The sequence below is a fragment of the Equus caballus genome, chromosome 17 (assembly GCF_041296265.1).
Source record: "Equus caballus isolate H_3958 breed thoroughbred chromosome 17, TB-T2T, whole genome shotgun sequence".
NCBI lineage: Eukaryota > Metazoa > Chordata > Mammalia > Perissodactyla > Equidae > Equus > Equus caballus.
Genome location: NC_091700.1, coordinates 96,857,772 through 96,883,340, shown reverse-complemented (window position 1 = coordinate 96,883,340; position 25,569 = coordinate 96,857,772). Strand labels below are relative to the sequence as shown.

At 38.1% G+C, this 25,569-nt stretch overlaps 1 protein-coding gene across 4 annotated transcripts in view; it reads right to left on the bottom strand.

The window, feature by feature from the left end:
* MYO16 (myosin XVI) overlaps nucleotides 1-25,569 on the bottom strand; it is a 598,386-nt gene that overhangs the window by 387,967 nt on the left and 184,850 nt on the right. For all 4 annotated transcript variants that reach the window (XM_023621818.2, XM_023621819.2, XM_023621821.2 and 1 more), the window contains exons 3-4: nucleotides 22,401-22,471; nucleotides 10,370-10,513 (exon numbers count right to left, since the gene is read on the bottom strand). In XM_023621818.2, coding sequence (XP_023477586.1) covers nucleotides 10,370-10,513; nucleotides 22,401-22,471 — 215 coding nt within the window. The remainder of the gene's footprint in view (nucleotides 1-10,369; nucleotides 10,514-22,400; nucleotides 22,472-25,569) is intronic.

Below are 25,569 nucleotides of genomic sequence, written 5' to 3'. Positions count from 1 at the left end.
GGTCTTGGGCACAGATGGTAGAGATGTGTGTTTTCCTAACTTATTAAGCCCAGGAAAAACCTAACATGCCCGTGTTTCTATTAGACGCCCATGAAAAGTATATAATGTACGCATTTCTCTGTTCTTCAAAGAATTTTCTATAAAATTATAGAAATGCCATGAAGCACACCTTTTTGAGTTTATGCTTTTGTATTTAAAGAGTATTTTTTTCCTCCTATCAGAATATAAGTCAAAAAGGAAAATCTTAATCACCAATAGAAGTCCTTGAAAATGTTGATTAATGACACAGTGTGTCACAAGAAATCAAGTTAATGCTATGTGCAAGCACAGGTCTTTCATCTTCCTGCATTAACAATTTATACTGCACAAAGGAGTGAAATCATGGAACCCCCGGGCCAACAGAAATCATGCTCAAAACAAGACAAATTTATTTTCAGCGATTGTGAATATAGTGTTTTTTGCCATAAATATAACACAGAAGTAATTGAAGTACTTCCAAATGTGTTAGGATTCTGACATTAACAGCCATGATTGAGTAAATTTCTGCATATTTAATATATCTTTACAGAAAAGACCATTTTCAATTTTTGTCTATAGCATGGATACTGAGTACACTGATATGGCATTGGCCATGGTGTACTTCACTCAATCACTTAAGTGAAAATATGTTGACAATCATGACAAAAGTGCCAAAACCACCAAACAAACAGAATTGAAGAATACAGAATTGAAAAATCAAGGCAGTCTTTAAAAATTACTTTAATTTTTTCCAGTTAAATAAACTTCCACAATAGTTGAAAAAACACCAATCATGAATACTACCAGAATACTTGATTTTTTAAAGGATATATACCTTGAATTTTACTTCACTTAGAAGCGAAAAATCACTGACTAGAAAGACACATCTATTCTAATGCAAAAAGTGTTACTTTGTTCTTAATAGTTATGTTAAAATTAAGATAAAGTGATATATTTTTTTCTTCAGAAAAAAACTGGTAGTAAAGTGTCAGGTGGTATCGAGTTAGTATCAGCTGATAAAATAAATACATAAACCTTTGAATATTGTTTTCATCTATTTTTGAAGGCTTTGCACTATGGTCAACAGGATTCATCTATTTATATATCCAACAAGATGACAGTCGGCATTTCCTCTACATCATTATGCAGACGAGCCCTCTGGCTCTGAGTTCTGCTCCATGCCTACTATCAAAACTTTCTACTTGTTTTAACTCTTTGTGATATAGTAGGAACTTGAAAGTATTCAAGCCTGAAGACTTTAATTTTCTCAGTGAATTTGAAGGCGATATCAAGTGCTGAGAAGCAGATTAAATATTGTGCGTGTGGTCATTTACATAAAAGGTTGATAACGAGGCCAAGATCTTCTGCCACAGTTTTATTGGCAAATCAGACTTACCCTGAACCATTTGGCTCTATGACTCATTTTCTGGAGAAGAATATAACCTTCTGAAATAGCAGAGCACCCAGTGTCCTAATATTTAACAAATGCAAGTCATGGGCAGGGTAATTTATAACTAAACAATATCAAATTTTGTATACTAGTATTTAAGCTGGGACTAGTCTAAAGAACTAATGAGTGAAGTTTTGGAACGACTTAATTTTGATCTATTACCTTAAGCCACCTAACACAAAGTAATATCATTTACTATTTTGAAATATCATTTACTATTTCAGTCATGACAGAATTGCTGTCTTCCAGAAGTTGCCTACAGCACCCATTAAAATGATCTAGTTTCACATCGCCCATTAAACACAGTCCACGACACACTCTATCCAACAAGCAGAGCAATGACTAACACCAGATGTTCAAACACAAACGGCCAAGGATAGAGAAAACACTCACTGCTGTTTCCAGTACTCACCCCGTTGTTATCAAAGTGAAACAATGATAAAGGTATTGCTGAGCCTCCCTTAGTTAATAACTCTCCACGGGGTAATATTTCCTCCTACACTATCTAATTTCAAGGAGTAAAAAAATCTTAAAAGATCTTCCAGTAATACATCATAGTAATAACTTAGCAATTTGCTATTGCCTGTCACCCCTTTAAAAAATAACAATAAACAAGCAAATGCCATTTTATCCTTCAGTTACGTAATACTCATTTCTTGAAATTATGTATAATAAATACCCTTTATAGCAAAATATATTAAATGGTTCTAGGACATGGGAAGTCTCAAGTCACATCCTCTCCAAATTTTCAACAGGGAAAAAAAAGACATCTGAGATGATGAGTTAGGAACATAGGTAATCATCTTCCCCAATACAAGCATCATACAGTATTTTACTCTATCAAATTATTTTCCTTTCAAAATAATAAACACTGAAATAAAAGTAATTTGTTTCTTATGGTTCAAAATGCAGTGGACTGTTAAAATGTGCAGATTTGTCACAGCTTTAGAACTGCTAACAGGACAGAGTAGCTTAGCAACTGTGGCCACATTGGAAAATTGAACGTGAAAATTCGGATCTAGCATGCTGCAGAGAAATGCAAACCTTCAATCCAAGGTCACATCAGAGATGAAAACAGAGCGATGCTATTTAGAGACCATCCCCTACGAAATCACATGGGACAAAATAGCAAAGAAAAGTCTATTGTTCCTCTCTCAGCAAGCAAGTAATTGAGCAGATTCTGAGTGTATTTTCCAAACACTTACTCAAGGCATAGATGCATTGATACAACATGCCAGAAATATATGTACACGAACATGGTGAAATAAAGATTTTCAAGAGAATAAAACGTGACATGGTCTGAGTTAATCACTTTTCAGCCTCTGTGATTTATTCTTGAATAACAGAAAAGCTTCTTAAAATCTGGGAAGTAGAAAATTACCTTGGAATTATTTTAAAAAAATACAAAAAATTTGCATTATATATCATTGGTGTTTGAATATGCCACAAATTAGAAAGCATTTTAAAAACTGGATAATGCAGAATGTAAAATAAAAAATTTATATATGTGAGATGCTCAAATAATCAATAAAACAAGGTAAGTGGAAGAAAATTCTCAGTGGACAAACTGTATAATTATAATGTATACAATATATAATTATATATTAAATATAAAAAACTATAATACATTAAAATATTATTTTATTGGCAGGCAAAACATTTAGATTTGGGGATTTTACTCTACTACATAACCTCTCATATTAAATTTCTTTATATAAAAATTATTACATATTAACCATATTGCTTGTGTCCTAGAAATGCTCTGCAGACCCAGTGAGATATTTGTGAAACTTCCAGGAAAATGCGAAGCTCTATTCAACTATAAGATGGAAATTGTGAAAATAATGAGAACTTTTTGTGTCTAAATTTTGAAAACATCTTGTAGAAATCTATCATTTTTGACCCATCCCAATTCCTAAAATATATGGGTTTAGATGATCGCTATTTCATATCCATAACCTAAAAAATGTCAATTGTTTTGCTTAGTAATAAATATGGATGATGCTCATTATTCACAGATTCCATATTTGCAAATTTGCCTATGTGCTAAAATTTATTTGCAATCCCAAAATCAACAGCCGTGGTACTCTGATATTCATTCGTGTGTATATGCAGAGTGGTGAAAAATTCACCCAACACGCACGTTCGCAGCTGAGGTCCAACAAGTCTTCTTGCTTAGCTCTCATAGTGTAAACAAATGTCCTTATTCCATCTATTTAGAGCCACATTTTTGCATGTTTGAGCTTTTCATTGGTGATTTCCCTGTTTACAATGGTCCCCTGGTGTCATGCAGAGGTGCTGTCTAGTGTTTCTAAGTGCAAGAAGGCTATAACAAGCCTTAATAGAAAATATATGTGTTGGAGAAGCTTTGTTCAGGCATGAGTTATAGTCCTTTTGGCCATGAGTTTGATGTTTATGAATCAACAATATATTAAAGAAGATGTCTTTAAGCAGAAGCACACACAAAACAAAGATTGTACAGATCTGTTGATGAAAATGTTGTGACTGGAGGCTTGTAGGAACCTAACCCTGTATGTCCCCTAGGAGCTATTGTTCAATATTCACTAATTCAGTGTTTGTTGTGACCTTACAGAACATAGTTACCACGAATAATGAGAATCACCTGTATGTGTAATATTTCTTAAATCTTGCCTCCACCACTATCATCCGGCCTTTAGCAGACAGACTAGCCTCTCTGTGCAACAGTCACCTCACCTGTAAAGAGCAGAAAAAGCTAGCACATACAAATTAGGATTTTGTGTGGACTGAGTGAATTAGTAATTGTAAAGCACATAGAAAAATGCCTGACACATAGGGAGAGCTGTATAAAAGCTAATTATTAGTATCTTCCAGAGTTTTGTAGATCATCTGACAAAAGTACTGACAACATTCACAGTAGCTACGCCTCCTCCAAAACATAGAACATTTGTGTTTCAATTAAAATTCCACTGTTCAAATGCTGTTCAGTATATGGTGGCAACACACACACACGGACACACACACACACACACACACACACATCCCTACTTAACAAAAACTCAACAGTAAATAATCTGAAAAATCAATGGAAATTTTTTTTTTTAAAAGATTGGCACCTGAGCTAACAACTGTTGCCAATCTTCTTTATTTTTTCTGCTTTTTCTCCCCAAGTACCCCCAGTACATAGTTGTATATTTTAGTTGTGGGTCCCTCTAGTTGTGGCATACGGGATGCTGCCTCAGCGTGGCTCGTCGAGTGGTGCCAGGTCCGTGCCCAGGACCCAAACCAGCAAAACCCTGGGCTGCTGAAGCGGAGCGCGCGACCTCAACCACTTGGCCACGGGGCCGGCCCTGAAACTTTTTATAAATAGAGTTCCTGAAGGACTTGAAAAATGTGATTCAAATATATTTTTTCTGCCATTTTTAAACCCAACCCCATGTCTTTCACCTACTCTAGCAAACACAAATTCCAACCCTCTGGTTCTCAGGCCATAAAAGGGGAAGTCATCCATGACTTCTGTCCTTTCTCTCAAGCCCAAATCCAACGCCACACCAAATACTGACAACTCAACCTTCACAACATCCAGATGTCAGCCCCTTCCCTTCCCGCCACCTCCACCTTGTCTAGCCTGGGTGGTGGCAACAGCATCCTGTGAATGTTCCCTGTACTGCCCCTCCCCCCTGCCTATTTGCAACCAGCAGCCAGGGTGATCTCCTTAAACAAGTCACCTTAAAGAAGTCAGACCATGTCACTTCTCCACTCAAAGCCCTCCAAAGGCTCCCCTGATCACCTGGGGTGAAAGTAGATGCTCCTCTCCTTGCAATGGGCTTGATTAGATCCACTGCCTCTCTGACTTCATGTCCTGCCCTGCCCTCATCCCCTCCAGGGAGCTGCACTGGCCTCCTTGCTGTTCCTCATCACAGGACACTGCCACACTGCTTTGCACTTGCTGTCCCCTCTGTCTTAACACTCTCTACTCCTTTCTTCTTGTCCCCTTCAATAATTCTCTTTAGTTGACCCACTATCTATTTTACTCATTAAAGTATTTGTTTTTTCCTGCTTCTCCCCAGGAGAATGTGAACTCCAAGAGGCAGAGATTTTTGCTTCCTTTGTTCACTGCTGACTCTCTTAGTCCAGATTAGAAGGCACTGAAACATTTATGGAATGAACGAATGTGCAGTCTCTCTTGCTCATCAATAAGCTTTGGAAAACGGAAGAACTATTGTACATGTAGCACTAAGCCAAGTACCACGGCTTTTAATTCTGGAAGTAAAATAAATTTCTCTTTTGAGATTGTTGGTAGGAACATATTTCTATAGTAATTACAATTTTTATAACAATATATTTCATCAACATTTATTTAAAAGTAAGTTATTTCTGTGGTTGGATGGTGGATTGGCTATAACAGTGGTAATGAAGCTAAGACCTGCTTAATCCATTGGTCAGACTTCTCAGTGGTACGCTTAGATTGCTTGCTTTTGCTCATTTTTGCCATTACCCTAGAATATGAAATGTCTTTTTATTCACTGTGTAGCACTTAGGACATAGTAGTCACTCAATAAACATTTCCTGAATGAATTAAAAGAAAAGGTAGTTTCCCTGAAGGCAGGAATTCAGTTAAAAATATTTGGTAATCAATATATATTAATTAAATCGATGAAGATAAAGATCAATAAATGAAGGTCACTGAATAACAGTAACTAACATATACATCACTTTGTATATGAGGTTGGATTATTCCATTATGTGAGAAAAAGGGAACTATAGAACCATGAAAATGTTAGTAATTTGAAAATTAGAGATTTAACTCTATGTTCATACATGAAATAACATCAATTTCTATTTCTCAGTTCTTCCTGGTAAAGAAACGCAATGTCATCAGACACTGAGACCATCTGTGTGCTGAAGTGGCACTTCTTCTAAGTAAAAGTATAGAATGAGTAGGATGAGGAATTCTAGAATCTGTAAAAGATGAATGTGACTATAAGACAGTATTTATTAGTTACAAAATGAGTTAATAGTAGTGATACTAAATTCAGGCTGACTTCCAAAAATGTGCCTGCCATTCTTTCACTCAATTGCTTATTTATGTAATCACTGAGTACACATTGCGTGTCTATAAAGTCCTGGCACCATTTTAACAAATAGTCATGTATGTACCAGCCAGCCACTTCTGCGACTTGCCAGAAGCTAATTATTAAGTATATGCCTAATTTGGTCCTCCCTGATGAACACCACTGATGTTTGCTAGATAAACAATTATTGAATATAAACCAAATTGTTCCAGGCAGAAGAGATGTTTACTATAAAGGCAACTGGCCATTACTACAATTGAGTTATTGCCATGGGAACAAATAAGAGTTAGAGAAATTGTATGAGATGAAAACAAAGGGAAAAGTAAATCATTATTTAAATAAGTACAATATATCTGAGGTGAAAGATCAAGAAACACAGGTAATGTGCTGATGATGCCAGCAGCAAGTGGGGAAAAATATCAAAGAATGGGGGATAAAATGAAAGCACAAAAAAAGTGTAGAGAACTCACTTCATCATAATAGAGCTATCATTAAGTCTGAAAACGACATGAGGCTGTCCCCAGTCAGTACCATAATTTAGAACTACTTCAGTTGTTATTCTTTTTCTAAGCATTTGTTTTTGGGAACGGGACTGGTGCCAGTGCTCACTGATTTCCTTTGGAAGACGCTGTTTAACCTCAACAGGAATTAGGCTCACACATATTCCTCAGTTATGCAAAGAGTCACTGGGAAGACCCAATTAATTTATGACTAAATATCTAACTTATTTCTACAATGAGAACGTACCTTGTGAATTGCCATCCAAGGCACTGTTCCCTGTAGCCTGCCCTAATCCCAGCTCTGGGTATAAACATGATTCATTCTTGTCCTTAGGGTGGTCCAAGTGGTTTGCTACTTCTAGTTCATCAATGTTATCTCTGATATTTATGCTGTGATAACAGTCTCTATATGCTGAAGGGGAGTCACTTGATGCAGTCATAGCTACTGCACCTTGAAACCACTACCCTGCCATGTGCTGAGCTCTTCTCTGGGTGACGTGTCCCTTCAATATTCAATTTTAAGTGTCATATGGGATGCCTAGATCAGGACTCAGTGCAGCCTCTATAAAGAAGTAGATCCTCCTGCCTTGTTCCATCAGAAATAGGAAACGGAGACATTCTAGGATGAAGGAAAGAAATCACGGCCTGCAGTGGAACTAAGAGCTGACAAACCCTGTCTGAACTCAGGAAGTTGAAGTCCTCATCCAGCAATTTGCACTGAGGAAATGGAAGAAGGATTTTAAAATTTCAAGCACAGCCACATGAATATTGGTTCCTGAGAATAAATATGGCCATTTTGCATACAGGAAACAAAAATAGAGAGCCTATTTTGGCAAAGCCAACTCTAGTGGTCTAATGGTTAATATTCGGTGCTGTCACCACCACGGCCAAGGTTTGTTTCCTGGTCAGGGAACCACACCACCCCTCTGTAGGTTGTCATCCTGTGGTGGCTACATGTTGCTGTGATGCTGAATGCTATGCCACCAGGATTTCAAACACCAGCAGGGTCAGCCATGGTAGGCAGGTTTCAGCGAAGCTTCCAGACTAACACAAACTAGGAAGAAGGACCTGGCCACCCGCTTTCAAAATAATTGGCCATGAAACCCCTGTGAATAGCAGTGGAGCATCGTCTGATACAGCACGAGAAGGTGAGAGGGTGGCATGAAAAGACCAGGCAGGGTTCCGCTCCCTGTACATAGGGTCACTCGGAGTGGCAATCCACACGATGGCACTAAAACAACAAATTTTGGCAATGGCTCTGTGTGATTAATCATAATTGGTTGGAGAAAATAAATGGAGATTGGCCTTGAATAGTTCAGTAACTTTACTGAATCCTCAACCAATATTCAGGAAAAAAAATCAGAACATAGGAAAACCACAAAAGCTATGAATCCAACTTTTCTATCCTATTCTCACTTAATTAAAGCAGCAACTTCACCCACGTCATCCAGGTGTTGAACTATCATATCAGCCAAGTACTACGGACCAAGCCCTTTCTTGAATAATCCAGCCTGGTGTTCTGTGAGTTCTGAGAATTCTAAAGACTTCAAAGTTGATGATTTTACAGTATCAAAGGTCATTCAGTTTCCTTCTGTGATGTGTTTCATATTTTCTTTTCATATTAAGCAAATCCCATAGCCGTTATGCTGAATTGTCAGTTTAGTTCCTCTTCAGCTCGATTTCTATAAAATGAATATTTGTTCTTATAAACGAGTTAAGTAACTTTTCGTGTCTTTTCCTATGGAGTATTAGCCCTCCAAACGTTTCTATATCAAGCTAAATAAACTTTATTTCCTTTGTCTTTCCTTATTAATTTAATACAGCAACCATCTTCCAGAATTTGAGAGAAACACATTTCCAGTGACATGAATTTCTACTGTAAATATAAATAAGTGTACATATTCTTGAGAGACAAATTAGAGAAAATTAGATCAAATTAAACCTCTTATGAAATTAAGGAAGTCTCAATTTACAGTCTTGCATCCTAAAATGCTTCCACTTATGATTTTAAAAAGAGGGAAGAGGGCAGTACAGTGGGGTTCATTCCATCCCCTAAAAAGATATGCTCGAGTCCTAACCCCTAATATCTACGAATAATCTTATATGAAAATAAGGTCTTTGCAGATCAAGGTAAGATGGAGTCATAATGCATTAAGATAGGCCCTAAATCCAATGACTAGTGTCTTTATAAAAGAAAACAGAGGACTACTTGGACACAGAGACTCAGGGGAGAAGGTCATGTGATGACAGAGGCAGAGACTGGAGTGGCACTCCTATAACCAAGAAACATCAAGGATGGCAGGGGGTCCCGAGAAGGAAGCCAAGGAAGGATTCTCCCATAGGACCACCAGAGAGTCATCCTCTGCCAATGCCTCAGTTTCAGGATTCTGCCTCTATAACTGTGAGATAACGAATTTGTCTTGTACTCAGCCTTAAAGTACATGGTAATTTGTTATGGCAGGCACAGGACACTAAGACAGGCAGCAGGGCCCATGGAGAAAAGACAGACCTTGTACAATGATCTTGGGTTCAAATCTATAGTTTGTTTTTTGGCCTATGGCAAATTGCTTAACATCTTTGAGCACCAGTTTGCTTGTGCGTAAAATCGTGAGGTCTTATGTGAAATAGTGTATGTGAAAACACAGGCACATACTAGAGCATCATTAAGGAACTGGATTATTTTTATTAATAAAGGAAAAAAAGCAAATCTTTCATTCTTACTCTTATGTTCCAGTATGTTTTCTAAAAAATCCTGCATAATTTCTTAAAATCTTTGTTAGAAATAACCTCACCAGAAAAGAAAATCTCAATTCCAAAATAATTAAAAACAGTGTGAAGCTCAACATGAGGGTCTAAGCTATAACCGAAAACAAGAGCACAAATAACTCCAATGACTTTCATATTTAAAGTTTTCATTTTCATGCACACAATTCTGTAGACATTTCTTTACCAGATGTAAACAAAAGAAGGAGATTCAGTATAAGCCATATCTCCTCATGATTGCACACTTTGTTGACTAAAAATTAAGAGAATGAAGTGAAAGAAACAACAATTATCTAACCAATTTAGTTAGGACTGACTTGCAGAGTATTGAGGTTTACAATTTCTAAGAAAAAGGCAAGAGGAGTAGAGCTTGGTATGACATCTACAGAATTTGTTTTATGAACTATGTGACCCACAACCTCAGTCTCTCATTATCTTGTAATTCCAGGAGCATAAGTGATGACATATATACACACTTTTTTTAACCAAAGCATTACATATTGTGAAATATCATTAATTAAATATGTAGCCTTTTATACGCCACGAAATCTTCAAATGGTAGTAAACTGAATTGTTTTACTTACTAATACAAGCAGCAGGACAATGTCAGGGTTATCACACGCACAAGCAATGTGCATTGGTGTCCAAAAGTCTTCATCCTGGTGGTTGACATTGACCCCTCTGTCAATCAAGATCTCTGCAATGAAGGCATTATCATACCGAGCACACTGGGGAAAAAAACCAAAGGAAATAAATTATTATAACAAACTAGGATAAAGTTTTCCAAATGTCCATGGATAGAAAACTTCAATGGCAATTTAGGAAGTTGAGAGGCAGAGCTAAACTAGGAAAGGATGCATTCATGTTCTCCAACTAGCCTACAAGTAAAGGGTCATATGGAAGCGTCTTCTTCATTTATTCTTGAACCATTTACCAGGATTACCTTTCTAAAGTACAGATTTGATCCTATGATGCTATAGCTTTAAAACATGCATAGTTTGTCATTGACAAAAGAATAAAGTTTCATGATTTTATTGCATCGAACAGACGAGACCCTTCAGAGTCTCTGCAAATTCTTCCATCATCATTCTCATATGTAGCCTTCATACTGGTTGCATAAAACAACGAGGCCTTCCACAACATGCCATCTTGTCAAAGTTAACTGTTGTGATTAAAGAATCTGCTAACACAAGTTTTAATGATTGCATAACATATTTTGTAGATATTTCATAATCTACAAAATCAGACTCTCCAGGAACTTATTTTGTTTTAATTTTTTATTTACTATTTATAGTTAAAACTCATAAAAATAGTATACGTATAAGTCAGAACTGGTTCCACAGGTGTATGATTTACACAGTTGTGCTTAGATGGGTCTTGCACTTGGTTTAATGCTCTGCTGTTGCTATCTTGAGTTTTTAATATTTTGAAGCATCCTACATATTCATTTTGCCCTGGGCCTTACAAATTTTCCAGTCCTTGTATAAGTCTTTTTAACATTTATATCTATAGGATACATTAATGTTAAATGCAATTAGTAAAATTAGTGAAAAATAAATAAATAAATAAAGACCTATTATAGGTCAAATGCCTATCAGTGAAATTTCTGGGTTGAAAAATGTATGCTTTTTATAGGATTTGGATACGTAGAACAGATTTCCCTCTCAAAAAGAAGCACCAAAGAATACTACCACCAGAACTACTGCCATATCAATTTATTTATCCACCTACTCATTGGATAGCATAATTAAAAACAAATCATTGGAGGACTTCCACTTTTGAGTAACAGGGATAAGATTTACATTCTTGCCTGAGTCAACTGAAACAAAAACAAAAACACACAAACAGAATATGACCTCTGTGAGGTGGGGAAAAAACAAGCAGCCCTATTGTTCTGTGGCTCCAGCTTACTGCCTTCAGGGAGTTCCCAAGCTGCAGCTCAGAAAGGAGAACCGCAGCCAAACAGGGCCATTCAAGAGGAGACTGAACTGGAGCTCCAGAGAAACCAAGTTGGGTAGAATGCACAGGGTGGAGCGGCAGAGAGAACAGAGCTGCAGAGAGAGAATTCAAAGATCTGCAGAAGGTCTCCCTCAAGTACTCAGCTGAGTCATGATTGGCACATACATTCTAGGAAACCACGTAAGTTCAGTGAAAGAACCCCCTGAAAAAGAAGAGAACTCAGAGCTCATAAATTGCCAGAAATAGTGCCGAGTCCCCCCAGTCAGATTTAGAAAGCTCATAATTGATGGGGCATTGGGTAGAGCACCAGACATGGTTTGCTTCAATGGTGGGGAAATATTAGCCCTAAACTAGACTCTGCTCTGTTGCCACCTAAAAAATATTAAATTCAAGTTCTGAAAGGATCAAACTGTTTCCAAATAACTGCCCTCAAAATAGAGCTCAAGATTATGTATAGAACTACGAAAATATTCAGTACCCAACAAGGCAAAATTTACTATGTCTAACAGCCAAGAAAAAATTACTAGACATACAAAAAATCAGAAAAATAGTAACCTCAATGAAGAGAAAAAGTTATCAATAGAAACCAACTCAGAAGTGATACACCTGTTAAAATTCTTATTATAACTATATTTTCATGTGTTCAAAGAGATGGGGGAACTGTTAAACATGGTAAGCAGAGACACGGAAGGGCTCAAATTTAACTTCTGGAGATGAGACCTACAGTGGCTGAGATGAAAAATATGCTACTGGATTGGATTAACAACAGACCAGATATTGTAGAAGACAAGATCAGTGAACTTGAAGACAGTGATATAAATTACATAAAATGAAACAGAGAGAAAAATGACTTTAAATAAATGAACAGAGCGTCAGTGAACTGCAGGAACACTTCAGACAGACTGATAACCAAACAGATGATAGCACGGAAATGGGAACCACATGAATAAATGTATGTTTTCTTATTCATTTTATTATCTTTAAAATTAGCAACTAGAAGACAACACAATTTTAAAAATTAGGCAAAAGATTTGACCTGATATTTCACTAAAAAAAAGATGTATGAATTGTGGCTCGCAATCACAATATAGTCATTGAAGGAGATTCATATCTTTCTCCATTACCTGATAGTCTCATGAATGTACAATAAATACAATGCAAAATCATGGTGTGAGTTCCTTATGGAGGAACATGTGAGCAGGCTTTAGTGTCAGGATGCAAAGAAGCATTTAGGCAACGGCTAACATGAAATTTGAGGGATTAGTTTCAGTTTTGAACTAAAATCTTTGTGTATCTGATGTTCCACATCAGTGCAATAATAACAAAGGGTCACTACCATTGGGGCCCGAAGACATGGACTGTGACCCCACCCACAGTCATTGGGTATAATGACTGATAAGGTAAGAACCAGAGTATCAAAGCTCAATAAATCTGTTTTAGAATTTGTGGCCTGGATCTAATTTGTTTTAGGAAATTCATATGCAAGTAATTCCTATTCCACTCTCTTTATCTTTTTGATAGCTCACTGCATAATCAGCAAGGATGTGACCTCCCCTTCTGTGCCTGTCAAGATATCCTCAACCTGCGCCTCAGGAATCCACATTTACAATTCAAAGATACTAGGGTTTGGCTTTTCAGTGTCTTTTACCAAACAAGAGTTAATTAGATACCAATGCTGAAAGTGATATCAGTCCCTCTCAAGTGATGTAAGTTTTAGATTCACATTTCAGAGGGTTATGAATAATAATTTGACAGCAATAAATACCTTCTAATCACACTTGTCTGAAAAGATTACGATGGCTGAACATTCCTGTTACAATATTCTTACAATATCATTGTTAGATAGTAAACCTAATTTTCCCAGGAAGTATTTGCTTCAAGATGGCAAATCTGTCTCCCAATTCAAGTTGTTCTTTACCACTTTAGCCAATTTCTGGTGACAGTTTATAGCACCATAAAAATGGCTGAACTCCCACCTTATCACCCTCAACAGAACTCTGACCCCACCAGTTATCTCCGCCTGGAGCTTAGAGCCAAGTCTCCCAGCTCTTCCTGTCACCATTGTTTACCTCTCAAAGGGCCAAGCAGGACTAGCTACATAATTTGTGGGAGCCAGTACAAAATGAAAACATGGGGCCTCTTATCAAAAAAATTATTAAGAATTTCAAGATGGTGACAGCAGAGCATGAAGCCAAGCATGGGCCGTTCTAAGTACAAGGCCCTGTGTGACTGCACGGGCCACATGCCCACGAAGCCTTCCCTGAACCACCAAGCCACTTACTCCACCTGTCTTCAGGGTTTCCTCATGTCCACACATTACTATTCCTTCTACTGAACCTCTGGAACCCAATCCATTTCAGATAAACTCTCCTCATCTGGAAATGTCCAGAGAACCTAAATGGAAATCTCTCTCTCTGGAAACACCATCTCTCCTACAGCCCTCTCCAGTGTAGATAACAAATTCTCCCATAGGGTCCTGAAAAGGTATGAGCATTTTCTGAGTTTGTTGTTGATTCTTCTAGAGTCAGTGCATATTCATCTTAACGTCCTTTTTTCCAAGATTCACCCTACCTTATGTACTACTCTCTTCTCCCAACCTGGTCACTCTCCTCTTTCATCAAAGGCTTAGGGACCATGATCACAGTCTTTGCTCCAATCCTAGCACTGTCAACAGATGAGGCATCATCAACATTGGGGTTACTCACCCTACATGAGAGCTTAAAATGTCTTCCTTGCAGTACTCCAGTAACCTTAGCCTCCAGTTTCCTTTAGTCACCCACTCCTGTTGGCTCACCATCACCAAGATTAGCTCCACTCTGAAATACTAAATTCTAATATCCCAATCTATGACCAAAATGTTCCATTCTGCCTTCTTAAAACATACTTAGAGAGCAACATGACGAATAGCTCCTTCCTAAAAGATGTTCACGGAAGTGACTAGGATTAGAAAGTGACAACTGACACTTCAAACACTAATTCAGCAGTTCACAGCTCCTCTGGCCATGCATTCTTTCACTCATTTTTCATTGTTCTTAAACAAAGGTAATATTTCTCAATGTACAAACTCAATACCATGTGTATTATTGATTCAGCTGAAAAGACTCTGAAAACCATAGAAACTAGACAACAAAGACAATTTTAAACTTAGAATGTGTTGTCTTTTCCCTATGTCTTGTTATAAGAGGTATTTTATGTTTTTTTAGTTCTTCTCTTTGGCTAATGAGTATGCCCTGAACAATACAGAAATCTCTCTCAGAAAATCAAAACTTGATACGAACATTAAGTTCACACATCAAATTTCATGGTTCATACATGAAAGTTATCTTTTGCCAGTTTTCTTTTTAAACTAGGGTCAGATCTGTACCACGAGTTTTCTCAATATCTATATATGTTCAGTGCAAATTCCCTTTCCTCTTCTCTGTACTGATTACAAAGCATTAGGGCAGAGGAGACCAGCAAGGAGTTACCAGAACAGCATCCAGTTTGATCCGGATATCATTTATTGAATGGCTATCATGTGCCAAGCACAGTTCTACTAATAAACCACCCAAAAAAGATCTCTGAATTCTCTGGGAGCTGTGGGGAGGGGAAGTAATATGATTTGTACAGTCCATTTGGATTAGCCATCATCCATTTTCTTGTCCCGTGTTTACAGGTTCTCAGTGGTTAAAAAAACTTGTCTACAATCAGAGACAGACAGAGAGACAGAGAGACAGAAACAGAGAGAGATAGACACAGAGAAAGAGAGACAAAGAAGGAGAGGGAGAGATTTATATCAGTAGCAGAATGATTTTGAATTTGTTGCAATTTCCAAAATTTCTGACATTACTCGGGAACTTCCATATGGTCCTTTGTTTTCAATGCCAGTCCCACAGGCCATCGTTTTCAGCCGGTGCTTGGATCCGTGCAAAATCACTCCCACTTCTCTGCCACTATATCACATGGAAGGATCATATTCATTACAGTGTCATCTTGAATATATTCCTTACCATTTTTGCTTTTCATGTATCTTCTCTCTGGTAAATATTTATACTCCAGATTACCTCACTGTAGATAAACTCCCAGAATACTCTGAGGTGAATTACAGTTATTATTTCCTGCATTATAGTTATAATGACCTGCATTCCAAACAGCCATAGCTTCCAGCCAATTGAATGAGACTCTCATTATGAAACAGGTCCTTACTAAAGGGATTCAGATGTACCACCGATGCACATCCAGAAATTTTAAAACTCCTAATACGACTGTTATCCTTTTAAGTAAATGTAAATTCTGCTCCTTCAGCTGCAGGGCTGGTTTGCTTCATTGCGAATTGCCAAAATTTTATTAGGCAACACTATATTCCAGGCGCTGTACTTGGTAATGTATATGTAAAGTTGAACGACAAAGTAACTACCCTTGAGAAGGAGACAGTACAGTGGAATGAGACTGAGGGTATAGAGAGCACTCTATGGTGTCACAGTAGAGGGTACTTAACAGCCTGATAAGAATCGGACAGTTAAGGATGGGAACACAGGAGCTGAGTCTTAAAGGCCTGGGGGGCAGGCATTGAGATTCATGATCCATTAATTAATTAAGTATTCACTGAGGACCTACCATGTGGCCAGTGCCGCGCCAAGCCAGAGGGTTGGTATTATGAACTGGATATCATCTCTAAACCAATGCCTAAAATCAATGCGGCGATGCAGTCATAAGAGAGCTAAGATGGAGGAATGCAGTGAGCTGTGGGGCCATCTCAGAGAAGGACCCCAAAGTAGGAAACAGCATGAATAATACTGAGGAGGGATGAAAATAGCCATTTTTGGAATTACATATAATCTGGCATGCCTAGGGAGTCAAATAAATGATTAGAGCTGCTTACGGAAGATCTTTCTGAGTAGGTGAGTTTCACATTTACCTAAGGGAGAAATTTCCTTGATAAGACATTCCACTTCCCCTAGAAAAGATTCAGTACCAGTGGTTTCTTCAATGCTGGTTGATTGAAAGTCTTCTTGGAGGGGCACACAGTTCTAAATCTATGAAAAATTCCTCACCTACATGCCTTCCCCCTATAAGAAAGGGTTCTGACTCTTTATAAATTGAGTTCCATTGATGTAGACATAAACAAAATCTCACTGGTAACTTCACTAGGGAATTTTTTTTTATATTTGCATATATTGTGCAATGATCACCACAATAAGTCTAGTCAACATCCATCGCCACACGCAGCAACAAATTTTTTTCCTGTGATGAGAACTTTCTTTTAAAAGATTTTATTTTTCCTTTTTTCTCCCCAAAGCCCCCCAGTACATAGTTGTATATTTTCACTTGTGGCATGTGGGATGCTGCCTCAGCATGGCTTGATGAGCGGTGCCATGTCCGCACTCAGCATCCGAACCGGCGAAACCCTGGGCCGCCGCATCAGAGCGCTCGAGCTTAACCACTCGGCCACGGGGCTGGCCCCCTAAGGAATTTTTTGTAATTGATGTTGAATGAACCAGTTAGTTCTGTGTGGTATATTTACTCAAAAATGGAAAACCCACTCCTTTCAATTTCTGGTGGCTTTCCAAGGATCTCAATTTGCTCTTCTGTTGCCTTTTTACCCTCTAAGTCATGCACATGAGTAGCCATAGTAAAAATACACCCATAGCTGGATACTATAGGAATGAGTTAAACTCCTCGACTTGGACTTTCCAGTTACAGATGCCATGATTCTCATAGACCAAAGAGATACTAGATTTTAAAAAGTAAAACCTAGTCAAGAATTTGAATATTAAGTCACATCCTTGGAAAAATTTAAAGAGGCCATTGTTTACAGTCCATGGCAACACTGTTTTGTGTTTTCCAGCACTTTGCAGCATCCTGCAATCTCTCACCCTCAGACATCAGAATGGTCCAGCTTTCTCTCTCACTGACATCATCCTTTCACTTCCACCTTGCCCCTTCATTTGCCTCTCTGCTTCCTATTGCACCATCTGGTATGGATGTTCCAAGTCGCCCAAAAAACTCCCAAGGAACAGCCCCTGGAGAGGGCATATCATCTTCTTCTATGATTAATTTACTCCTGCAGCCTCTGCCGTTTCTCTTCTGGGAAAGCAAAGAAGGTGGAGTTACATGGTGGATGCCCAGACCCTCTGGCTTGGTGGGCAGGGCAAAGCCTGGGCAACTCCCACACATGGAGGATTTTCGTTCTTTAATACCTAGAGAGTTTTAAAAATAAGCTATTTCCTTAAAGATTTTCTCCAGAGTCCTAAAATTCTGCCTCTTTTCAAAGTATAATATTTTCTGCTTGATTTTAAAGATCTTAAGCTTTTGAACCACTGCTACTGTATAACTTGCTAATTATCTCTGCTTCTTAGAGCTGCTGAGACTTCAGAGAGACTCAGAGTGAAGCCCAAAGAGAAGCCCAGCTCAGAGCACCAGATTTTCTTGTAAGAGTAAGAAGGTGATTAAAACATTCCGAATTTAAGCTTCTAATGAAAACATAATCCTAACTCTTTTTGCATTAATTTCTTTTATTATATGAAACATACATGCTTATTATTTAAAATGTTCAAGGAATATGTAAAAGAAAAAAGTAGAAATTGAAAATTCTTGTCCCCTTCCCCCAACCTGAGTCACTGTCAAAAATTTCTTGTCTAGTCTTCAAGATTTTCTCTGCTATTGAAAAAGATGCTTTCTCCTTCCATCCCTCTCTCTCTCCCTCTCTCTCTCTCAGATTGTACTCTATGTACTATTCTCTACCCTGCTTTTGATATTTACCAATATGTCTTGGACATATTTGCAGACTTTTTGTAGCTTAATATTTTTAACAGCTACATGGAATTACACCGCTTAAATGCCCGTCTTTATGTTAAAATTAGAATTCACCAGGTCAAAGAAGAAGTATTTCCTATTTCTATGGTATTCTACTTAATTTTCACTATGGCCTGCTGCTGTCATAGCACAGAATCAAAAGAATTTGCATTTCATACTCCATTCAAGAGGGTTTTGTTACCATCAGGAGATCCTCCCCAAAAGCTCATTTATTAGAGGATATAACATAAAACCCAGACAGCATTTTAGCAAAGCCCGTGGGATTCTGTTTTCAACTCCATAAATATCATAGTTCTTTCAAAGAGTTCAATCGGAGTTGTTGTCTATAGTGCCCTCATGAGACTAAATTCTTGGCATGCAGATACAGTTATTTGTTGTCATTATTTCCCCTCTGTCTCTCACAGTGCCTGACACCTGCCATATGTTTGATGCATGAACTATTTAATGAAGGGTAGGTAAACAGGCAAATTTAGACATATTTGTTGAAAATTTATTAAAAAGATTATAAAACTAAAGATTTATTTTGAAGAAAAATATTAAAACCTGTTTCTCAAATATCTACCTGTAACACCGTGGGAATTACTAATTTCCAACACAGAAGTTCTTGTGGCACTTCTAAGAGAAATGTCCTAAAGAAATCTACACTTAAAGTCAGGTACTCAACGAATAATAATCAAGTTCAATAAACAAAACTCTGGGAAACCTCAACAATTTCCACAGCTTATTCCTGATGCCCCACACAAACATATGCTGCCTTTTTTCAAAGACATTAATCTGAGAATATATAATTAGAGCTTTCATGCTGATAAAGCATCAGCTTCATAACATAGCCTGCTCAAAACGTGGGGCGAACAGTCAGCTACTCACACTTGACATGTTAGATGGCTAAATTGCCTTTTTCAGTACCTAAGGCATTTTGAAACCCTGTAATTTTGTCTCTCTGGCAACCTGCAATTTTTCATTTGTTTTTATTTACTCAGTAAACCCAGGAAAAGGAGACAGCACTGAGCCCATAACCCTTCAGCCTTCACCAGGTTTTCTTATGCATATTCCAGATCCATCTTCCCCTGCTTCTTACTCTCACAACCTATGTCTACCGGTATAAAAACACGATATATTTGCATTGGATGCAGAATTAATAAAGTGTTTCCCATCTACCTTATCACTTTAATTTTCTCATTTCTTTTTTTCTTCTGATCTTACCATTTCTGAATCTTTATACTCTGTTACCTGGGCCTAAAATAGCTAACTTCTCATTAACCAAAGAGATCCTTTATCCTTAGAGCCATTTATTCATTCATTCATTTATGATGTATTGAATATTTACTATGAATCACATGCTAAGAATGTAAAAGTATCTAAGACAGTCACTGTTTTTGAAAATTCAGTCTAGCAGGGAGAAAAGGCACAAAATCCATTAATCATAATCCATCATGACAAGATCTATAGCAGAAGCAAGGATCACATGTTATGAAAACTTGGATAAAACACTAATTAAAACTGATCAGGAGGGTTAGGAAAGGCTTCAGAACTGATCTCTGAAGGTGGGGAGTGGTCTGGTTATTATCTTCTTTCACTATCACCTGGTCATCCATCTTCCAGCTCTGCTCTAATCAGGGGTTTATTTTTCTATCTCCTTCAGAAAACTAAACTCTGTATGGACACAGAATGTGTCTGCCTCTTTGCGCCCCTAATATCTATCACAGCATCAGATATTAACTGATTAAGTAATTAATGCATTAACTTACCCACTCAAATAATCTACTCCACATCTGCTAAGTGCCAGGCACTCCCCTAAGAATTGCAGATATAATGGTGACATATTTGGTAGATGTAATATGAAGAAGTGGCAGTCTTTCTCTCTCTTTGTATATATCTCTGTCAAACACACATACATAGTAATAACACATCCCCCACAATATCAACAATGAATTGACATGATTTGTTCACAGAAAAAGTCTGTCTTCCACTAGTCAAATTGGAATGACAACGTGTTTTCTGAAAACTTAAATGAACACCTTGTAGGTATCACTGGGGAACATACTGTGGAAAGAATATAGTATTTACAGTCAGAGGCAGAATTCAAGCTCTAGTGCCGTCTAGTACAATGTGAACCCACTATGCAAATTGTTTAACCCTTCTATTTCTCAGTTTCTTAACTGGTAAAGTGACATAGGCCTATTCCGAACCCCACAGAGCTATCGTGAATGTAAAAAAGAAGTTAATTTATATGAATCATATAATTTATATAAAATCGCATCATAAATAACATACTGTAATGCATATATTGATCAATAGCTAACCTATCAAAGGCACATTATAGCTTAAAAGTTATTTTCATATCTATTTGATCATCACAGCGTATACTTTGATATAGTGTTCATCGCAGTATCTGTTTTGAGTACAATGGTCCAGATAATATCCCCATGTCACAGATGGAAGAATGAGCCTCTGTGAGCTTAAATGTCTGTCCAAACTTCCTGAGAGGAGTAAGCATACATGAATTCACACGAGAGGAGAAAGGACAGAAAGCAGTTGGCATGTGCTCTGTTTCTCTCCTGTCATCTTCTGACTGGGGACAGGGAGGGAGAGGCAGACACTCCCAAGAAAGAAGCCAGGGGCCCTGGCATGGTCCCCTCGGGACCACGCTGATTACTGGACCTCCTGGTAAAGAGACCAGTGATACTGGCTGAGAGGAGAATCTATCTATGGAAGGCTGTCGGCAGCTCGTCTGGGATTGCTTATCATCATCAAACCTAGGAGCTAGGGACATGAGGCCTGGCTCCTTGAAGATATCATGTAAACCATGTAATGATCTGAGTGTAAAACAGAGAGGTTTTATAACCAAAACACTCCAGAGAAGGAAAAGGTAGTCTAGAAATCTTTCTTTCCATCTCAAGTAACGCCAGTGAGAAAGGCTTACATTCTTCCCCAGAGTCTCCTATCAATAGTCGGATTCGGAGTAGTTTTTCTGTTCTGCTGAGCACATAATACGACTCAGCGTCATACAACCACAAAATTAAGTCAGAATCTCCACGGCAGGGTTGGGAGGTAGGTGCGGGTATTTTATAGCTTCCAGGTGATTCCAGCATGTGGTCAAGGCTGAGAAGCTGTGCCAGGTCAGGGAGCTTCTGTCTGACTGATGCACGGCCTCTAACTGCACGTTCACTGGAACATGAAGGAATGCAGCATTTTTTCAATTTTGGTAGACAAGTCTGAATTAGGGTTTTTGTTATGTTAATCATGGTACTTTTCAAAACCAAGGCTTAATCTTTAAATTAGTCTTAAAGGTCACTAAGTCGAATCATTGTTGACTTCCCTTTTACTTAATTTTTGCCTTTAACTGAACCAGCAAAAATTTCTTGCACTTGAAGCTAATAAAATTTTTCTTTATTTGTTTATGTGGTTATTTTGTTTATTTACTCAATCATTCCTTGCTTTGTTTCCAAAAGAATAGGTAAGTTTTATTCACATTTATATGAGCCATGAGTGAGGCCACAGAGTATAGTAAAAGTTCATTGGAACAATAAAACCCACTTGTTGAAGTAAAATAAAGATGATTGTTTGGGACTTTATAATTCACACAATATTAACTTGCTTATTTGTTGAATACTATTCATTTTCAAAAGCCTCTTCTTTAGGGTAGAGATTCTAATGCCATTTGCTAGAGATTATTTACAAACTAGAACGCAAATAATTAATAAATATTAGTTTATCATTATCCAAGTCTGTTAATTTGAGACACGCCATTTTTCTGATCATCTGTCAGATGTACATTTTGCTACTGAGTTTTGATGCCATAATTGAATCTCTGTCTCCTTGGTGTTACCCCAGGCTTGCGCCGGTTATCACTGATCTTACCAGATGGAGCAGGGACCCTCCTGAGGAAACGGGAGTGTGTGGGTCAGCCCCCTCCTTCAGGAGTCGAAGCGCTGAAAGAGTGAAAGAGGAGAAGGCAGTTAGGGCACATCCTTCTTCCACACCCTGAGCTACAAGTTGTACCATTTCATTAACGCCTAAAATGCCAACAGCCGTGAAAGCTGAAGAAGATGCATCAATCGCCGTCCGACCTTATTTCACCTATCTGTAGTTGGCGGTGTTTCTCTTCACATTGAAACTCATTCCTTGGTTTGTCAATATAATTACCTATTAGCCATGCAAATTATTTGGAGAGGGGAACACATTCTTATAGTTTATTGTTTCAAAGTGCCTAGTTTATACATCCTTTACAGAACAAAATCAATAAACAAATAGAAATTACTTCTCTAGGCTCATGTGGGCATTAGTTTACTTGATTTTTGTTTTTTAAATTTGTTACGACCTATTGGCTTAAAACAATAAAAGTTTACACTTTGCACATTAAACTTCCACTCATGCAGTTACCCCTTGGCAGTGCTTACACTTCACAAAGCACTGTGAGACAAAGCCATTTATATCTAAATTAGCAATGTCAAATAGATCAAAATGTATGCCAATTATGAGAATAAATGCACAGTTGGAAGGTGACCTATGTTTCCATTAGAAGAGTGAAAGTGAATTCGTTAGTACACGGAATGCCACGGGCATTAAGAGATTGATGGCATTACATTCTCTGCCTCTTACAGTGGGATCGAAGACCAGCCTTACGAGAGGCTCATCCATTCCCCAAGTGCTACAGCAGTTTCCGTTGTTAATAGTAGTATCATAGTTTTAATAAAAATCTGCTAATGCCTTTTCCACACAAACGTAATGAAAGCAACAGTTACTCTTTTATTCCATTTTAACACAGAACTGCACAAAATGGCTCAGATTCAAACGTATACCTCCCTGAGCATACTGTCATTCCTTTAAATTTCTCTGTCACTTGGAATGCTACCTGAATGTACCTTCTTTTCTATGGTACCCCAATATTCTATGTGTCTAATGTCTGGTCTGTCACCATATTCCTCAGTTCTAACTGCACACCGTAGATGGCTTCATGGCTCTTGGCAGATATGGTTACTCCTGCACAGTTTCCTCTCCGGAAGGCTGTCTCTTCCATGATGTGTGCAGTGCGTGTGAGGAGGGAGACAGGTGAGCCCTCCAACACAGGAGTAACGTAGTGTGAGCAGAGACAGCCTGAACCCAGCCCAACATGCCCTCCATACTGCCTTTCCAGAAACCAGAGCATCTTTTGTCCAAACCTCTCTCCCCAGGGAAGTCTGATACATTCCTGTTGTCTCAACCAACAGCAGTACTTGGCCTGGCTTCTTTGATCTTACTCCTGGGCACCCCAGTCCTCTCCAGTAAAGCAGTTCCTAGATAGAAGCATGTCCACATTTATTCGTTTACCAAATGACGTTCCCTTGATGATATTCTTTCTTCAATTAAGAATTTAATTCTTTTCATAACCTAGATTCTCCTAATGTCTGTATTTTGTTGCAAAAAAAATTTCTCAAAGGTGGCCATCTTCCAGGATCAACTGTCACATGTAAGCATCGGGTGGTGGGTCCATCTGCTTACTGCGTGCCCTCCTTCTCTGCCATTACAAAAATCCAAGAAGGGAAGGCCCTTGTCTTTTCTTCACTGTGTTTCTCAGAACCACCCTGCTGTGTGGTATGCAGGCACTCTCATTCTCCCTTTCTCTGCTTCTCTGTTTACGTACTTATAATAAACAAATGCACTTCTTGCTCCCTCACATAATTTTTACTATTAATTTTTAAAAGTCCATTCAAGACAACAGAAAGTTCATTAAATATGTTTACCAATGAATTCCTCAGAAGATAAATAGCACTTTTGCCCTAACATTTATTTTTTTAGCAAATGAAATTATTCATCTTGAATTAACTAATATCAACACGGTGCTTTATAGGCTTTCTAGCAAAGCACTTGCATAAGTGTGATCTCACTACAAACACAGTGTGAGGCAGATCACATTGTACTAGTTAAAACATGAGTAAAATGCCATCAGATTTTTACATACACTCTGCCATACACATGCATAGTGAATTACACATAATGTGAATCAGTGACATGTTGGCCTTGGGGTCGGACAGATTTGGAAATGAGGCCTGGCCCCACTGAAAAGCTACTGAACTTCTCTATGCCTTAGTTTTCTCTCAGTAAAATAACAGACAATCGTCGGACTCATGTCATGCGGGGCTTGTGAGAATTAAAGGAGACAGCATATCTAGCATGCTTATCAAGCCTCCTGGCACTGGGTGATGAGGATCACAAAAGAATTTCTATTAGTATAGTTACGATAAGTCATAAAACACTATAGTAATACATCATACAATTCATACCCTAAGGCTTATTCTAAATTTTCTCAAAACCTTCTGATTATTAAATGTTGAATTTAAGTGCAGAATGTAAGCAATACAAATTTATCAATGTTCACTTGAAGGATGAGTGTGCAATTTATCAAGCAGGAAAATGTGGTGAAAAGGACGATGCTCCGGCAATGGAAGAAGGATGAGCATGGGGAAGTGACCAGTTCTTAGGAGTGGAACATTGTTATTCCTTGGAGAAATGTGTCATGGACACATTTGTACACCACACTACAGGATTTGGACATCATTTTGTGGCCAGCAAGGTGAAACATAGGATTTTAGGCAAAGGAGGAAAATATTCACTGGATGAGTGCTATGGATTGAATGTGTCCCCCCAAAATTCATTTCCCCAAAATTCATAATCTCCAATGTGATGTTATTTGGAGGAGGGGCGTTTGGGAGGTGATTAGAAAGTAATGTGGGAGGTAATGAGAGTGGAGCCCCTTATTGAGATTAGTGCCCTAATAAGGGGATGAGGAGACCAGAGTTTGCTCTCTCCACCATGTGAGGATACAACAACAAGCTCATTTGTAAACCAGGAAGCTGAACATCACCAGGAACCCAATCTGCTGTTGCCTTGATCTTGGATTTCCCAGCCTCCAGAACTGTGAGAAATAAATTATTGTTTAAGCCACTCAGTCTATGATATATTTATTACAGCAGTCTGAGCTGACTAAGAAAATAAGAGAGGGCAGCATAAAGGCTTGACGGGGTCTCTTGCTCCCACTGTCTGTTTAAAT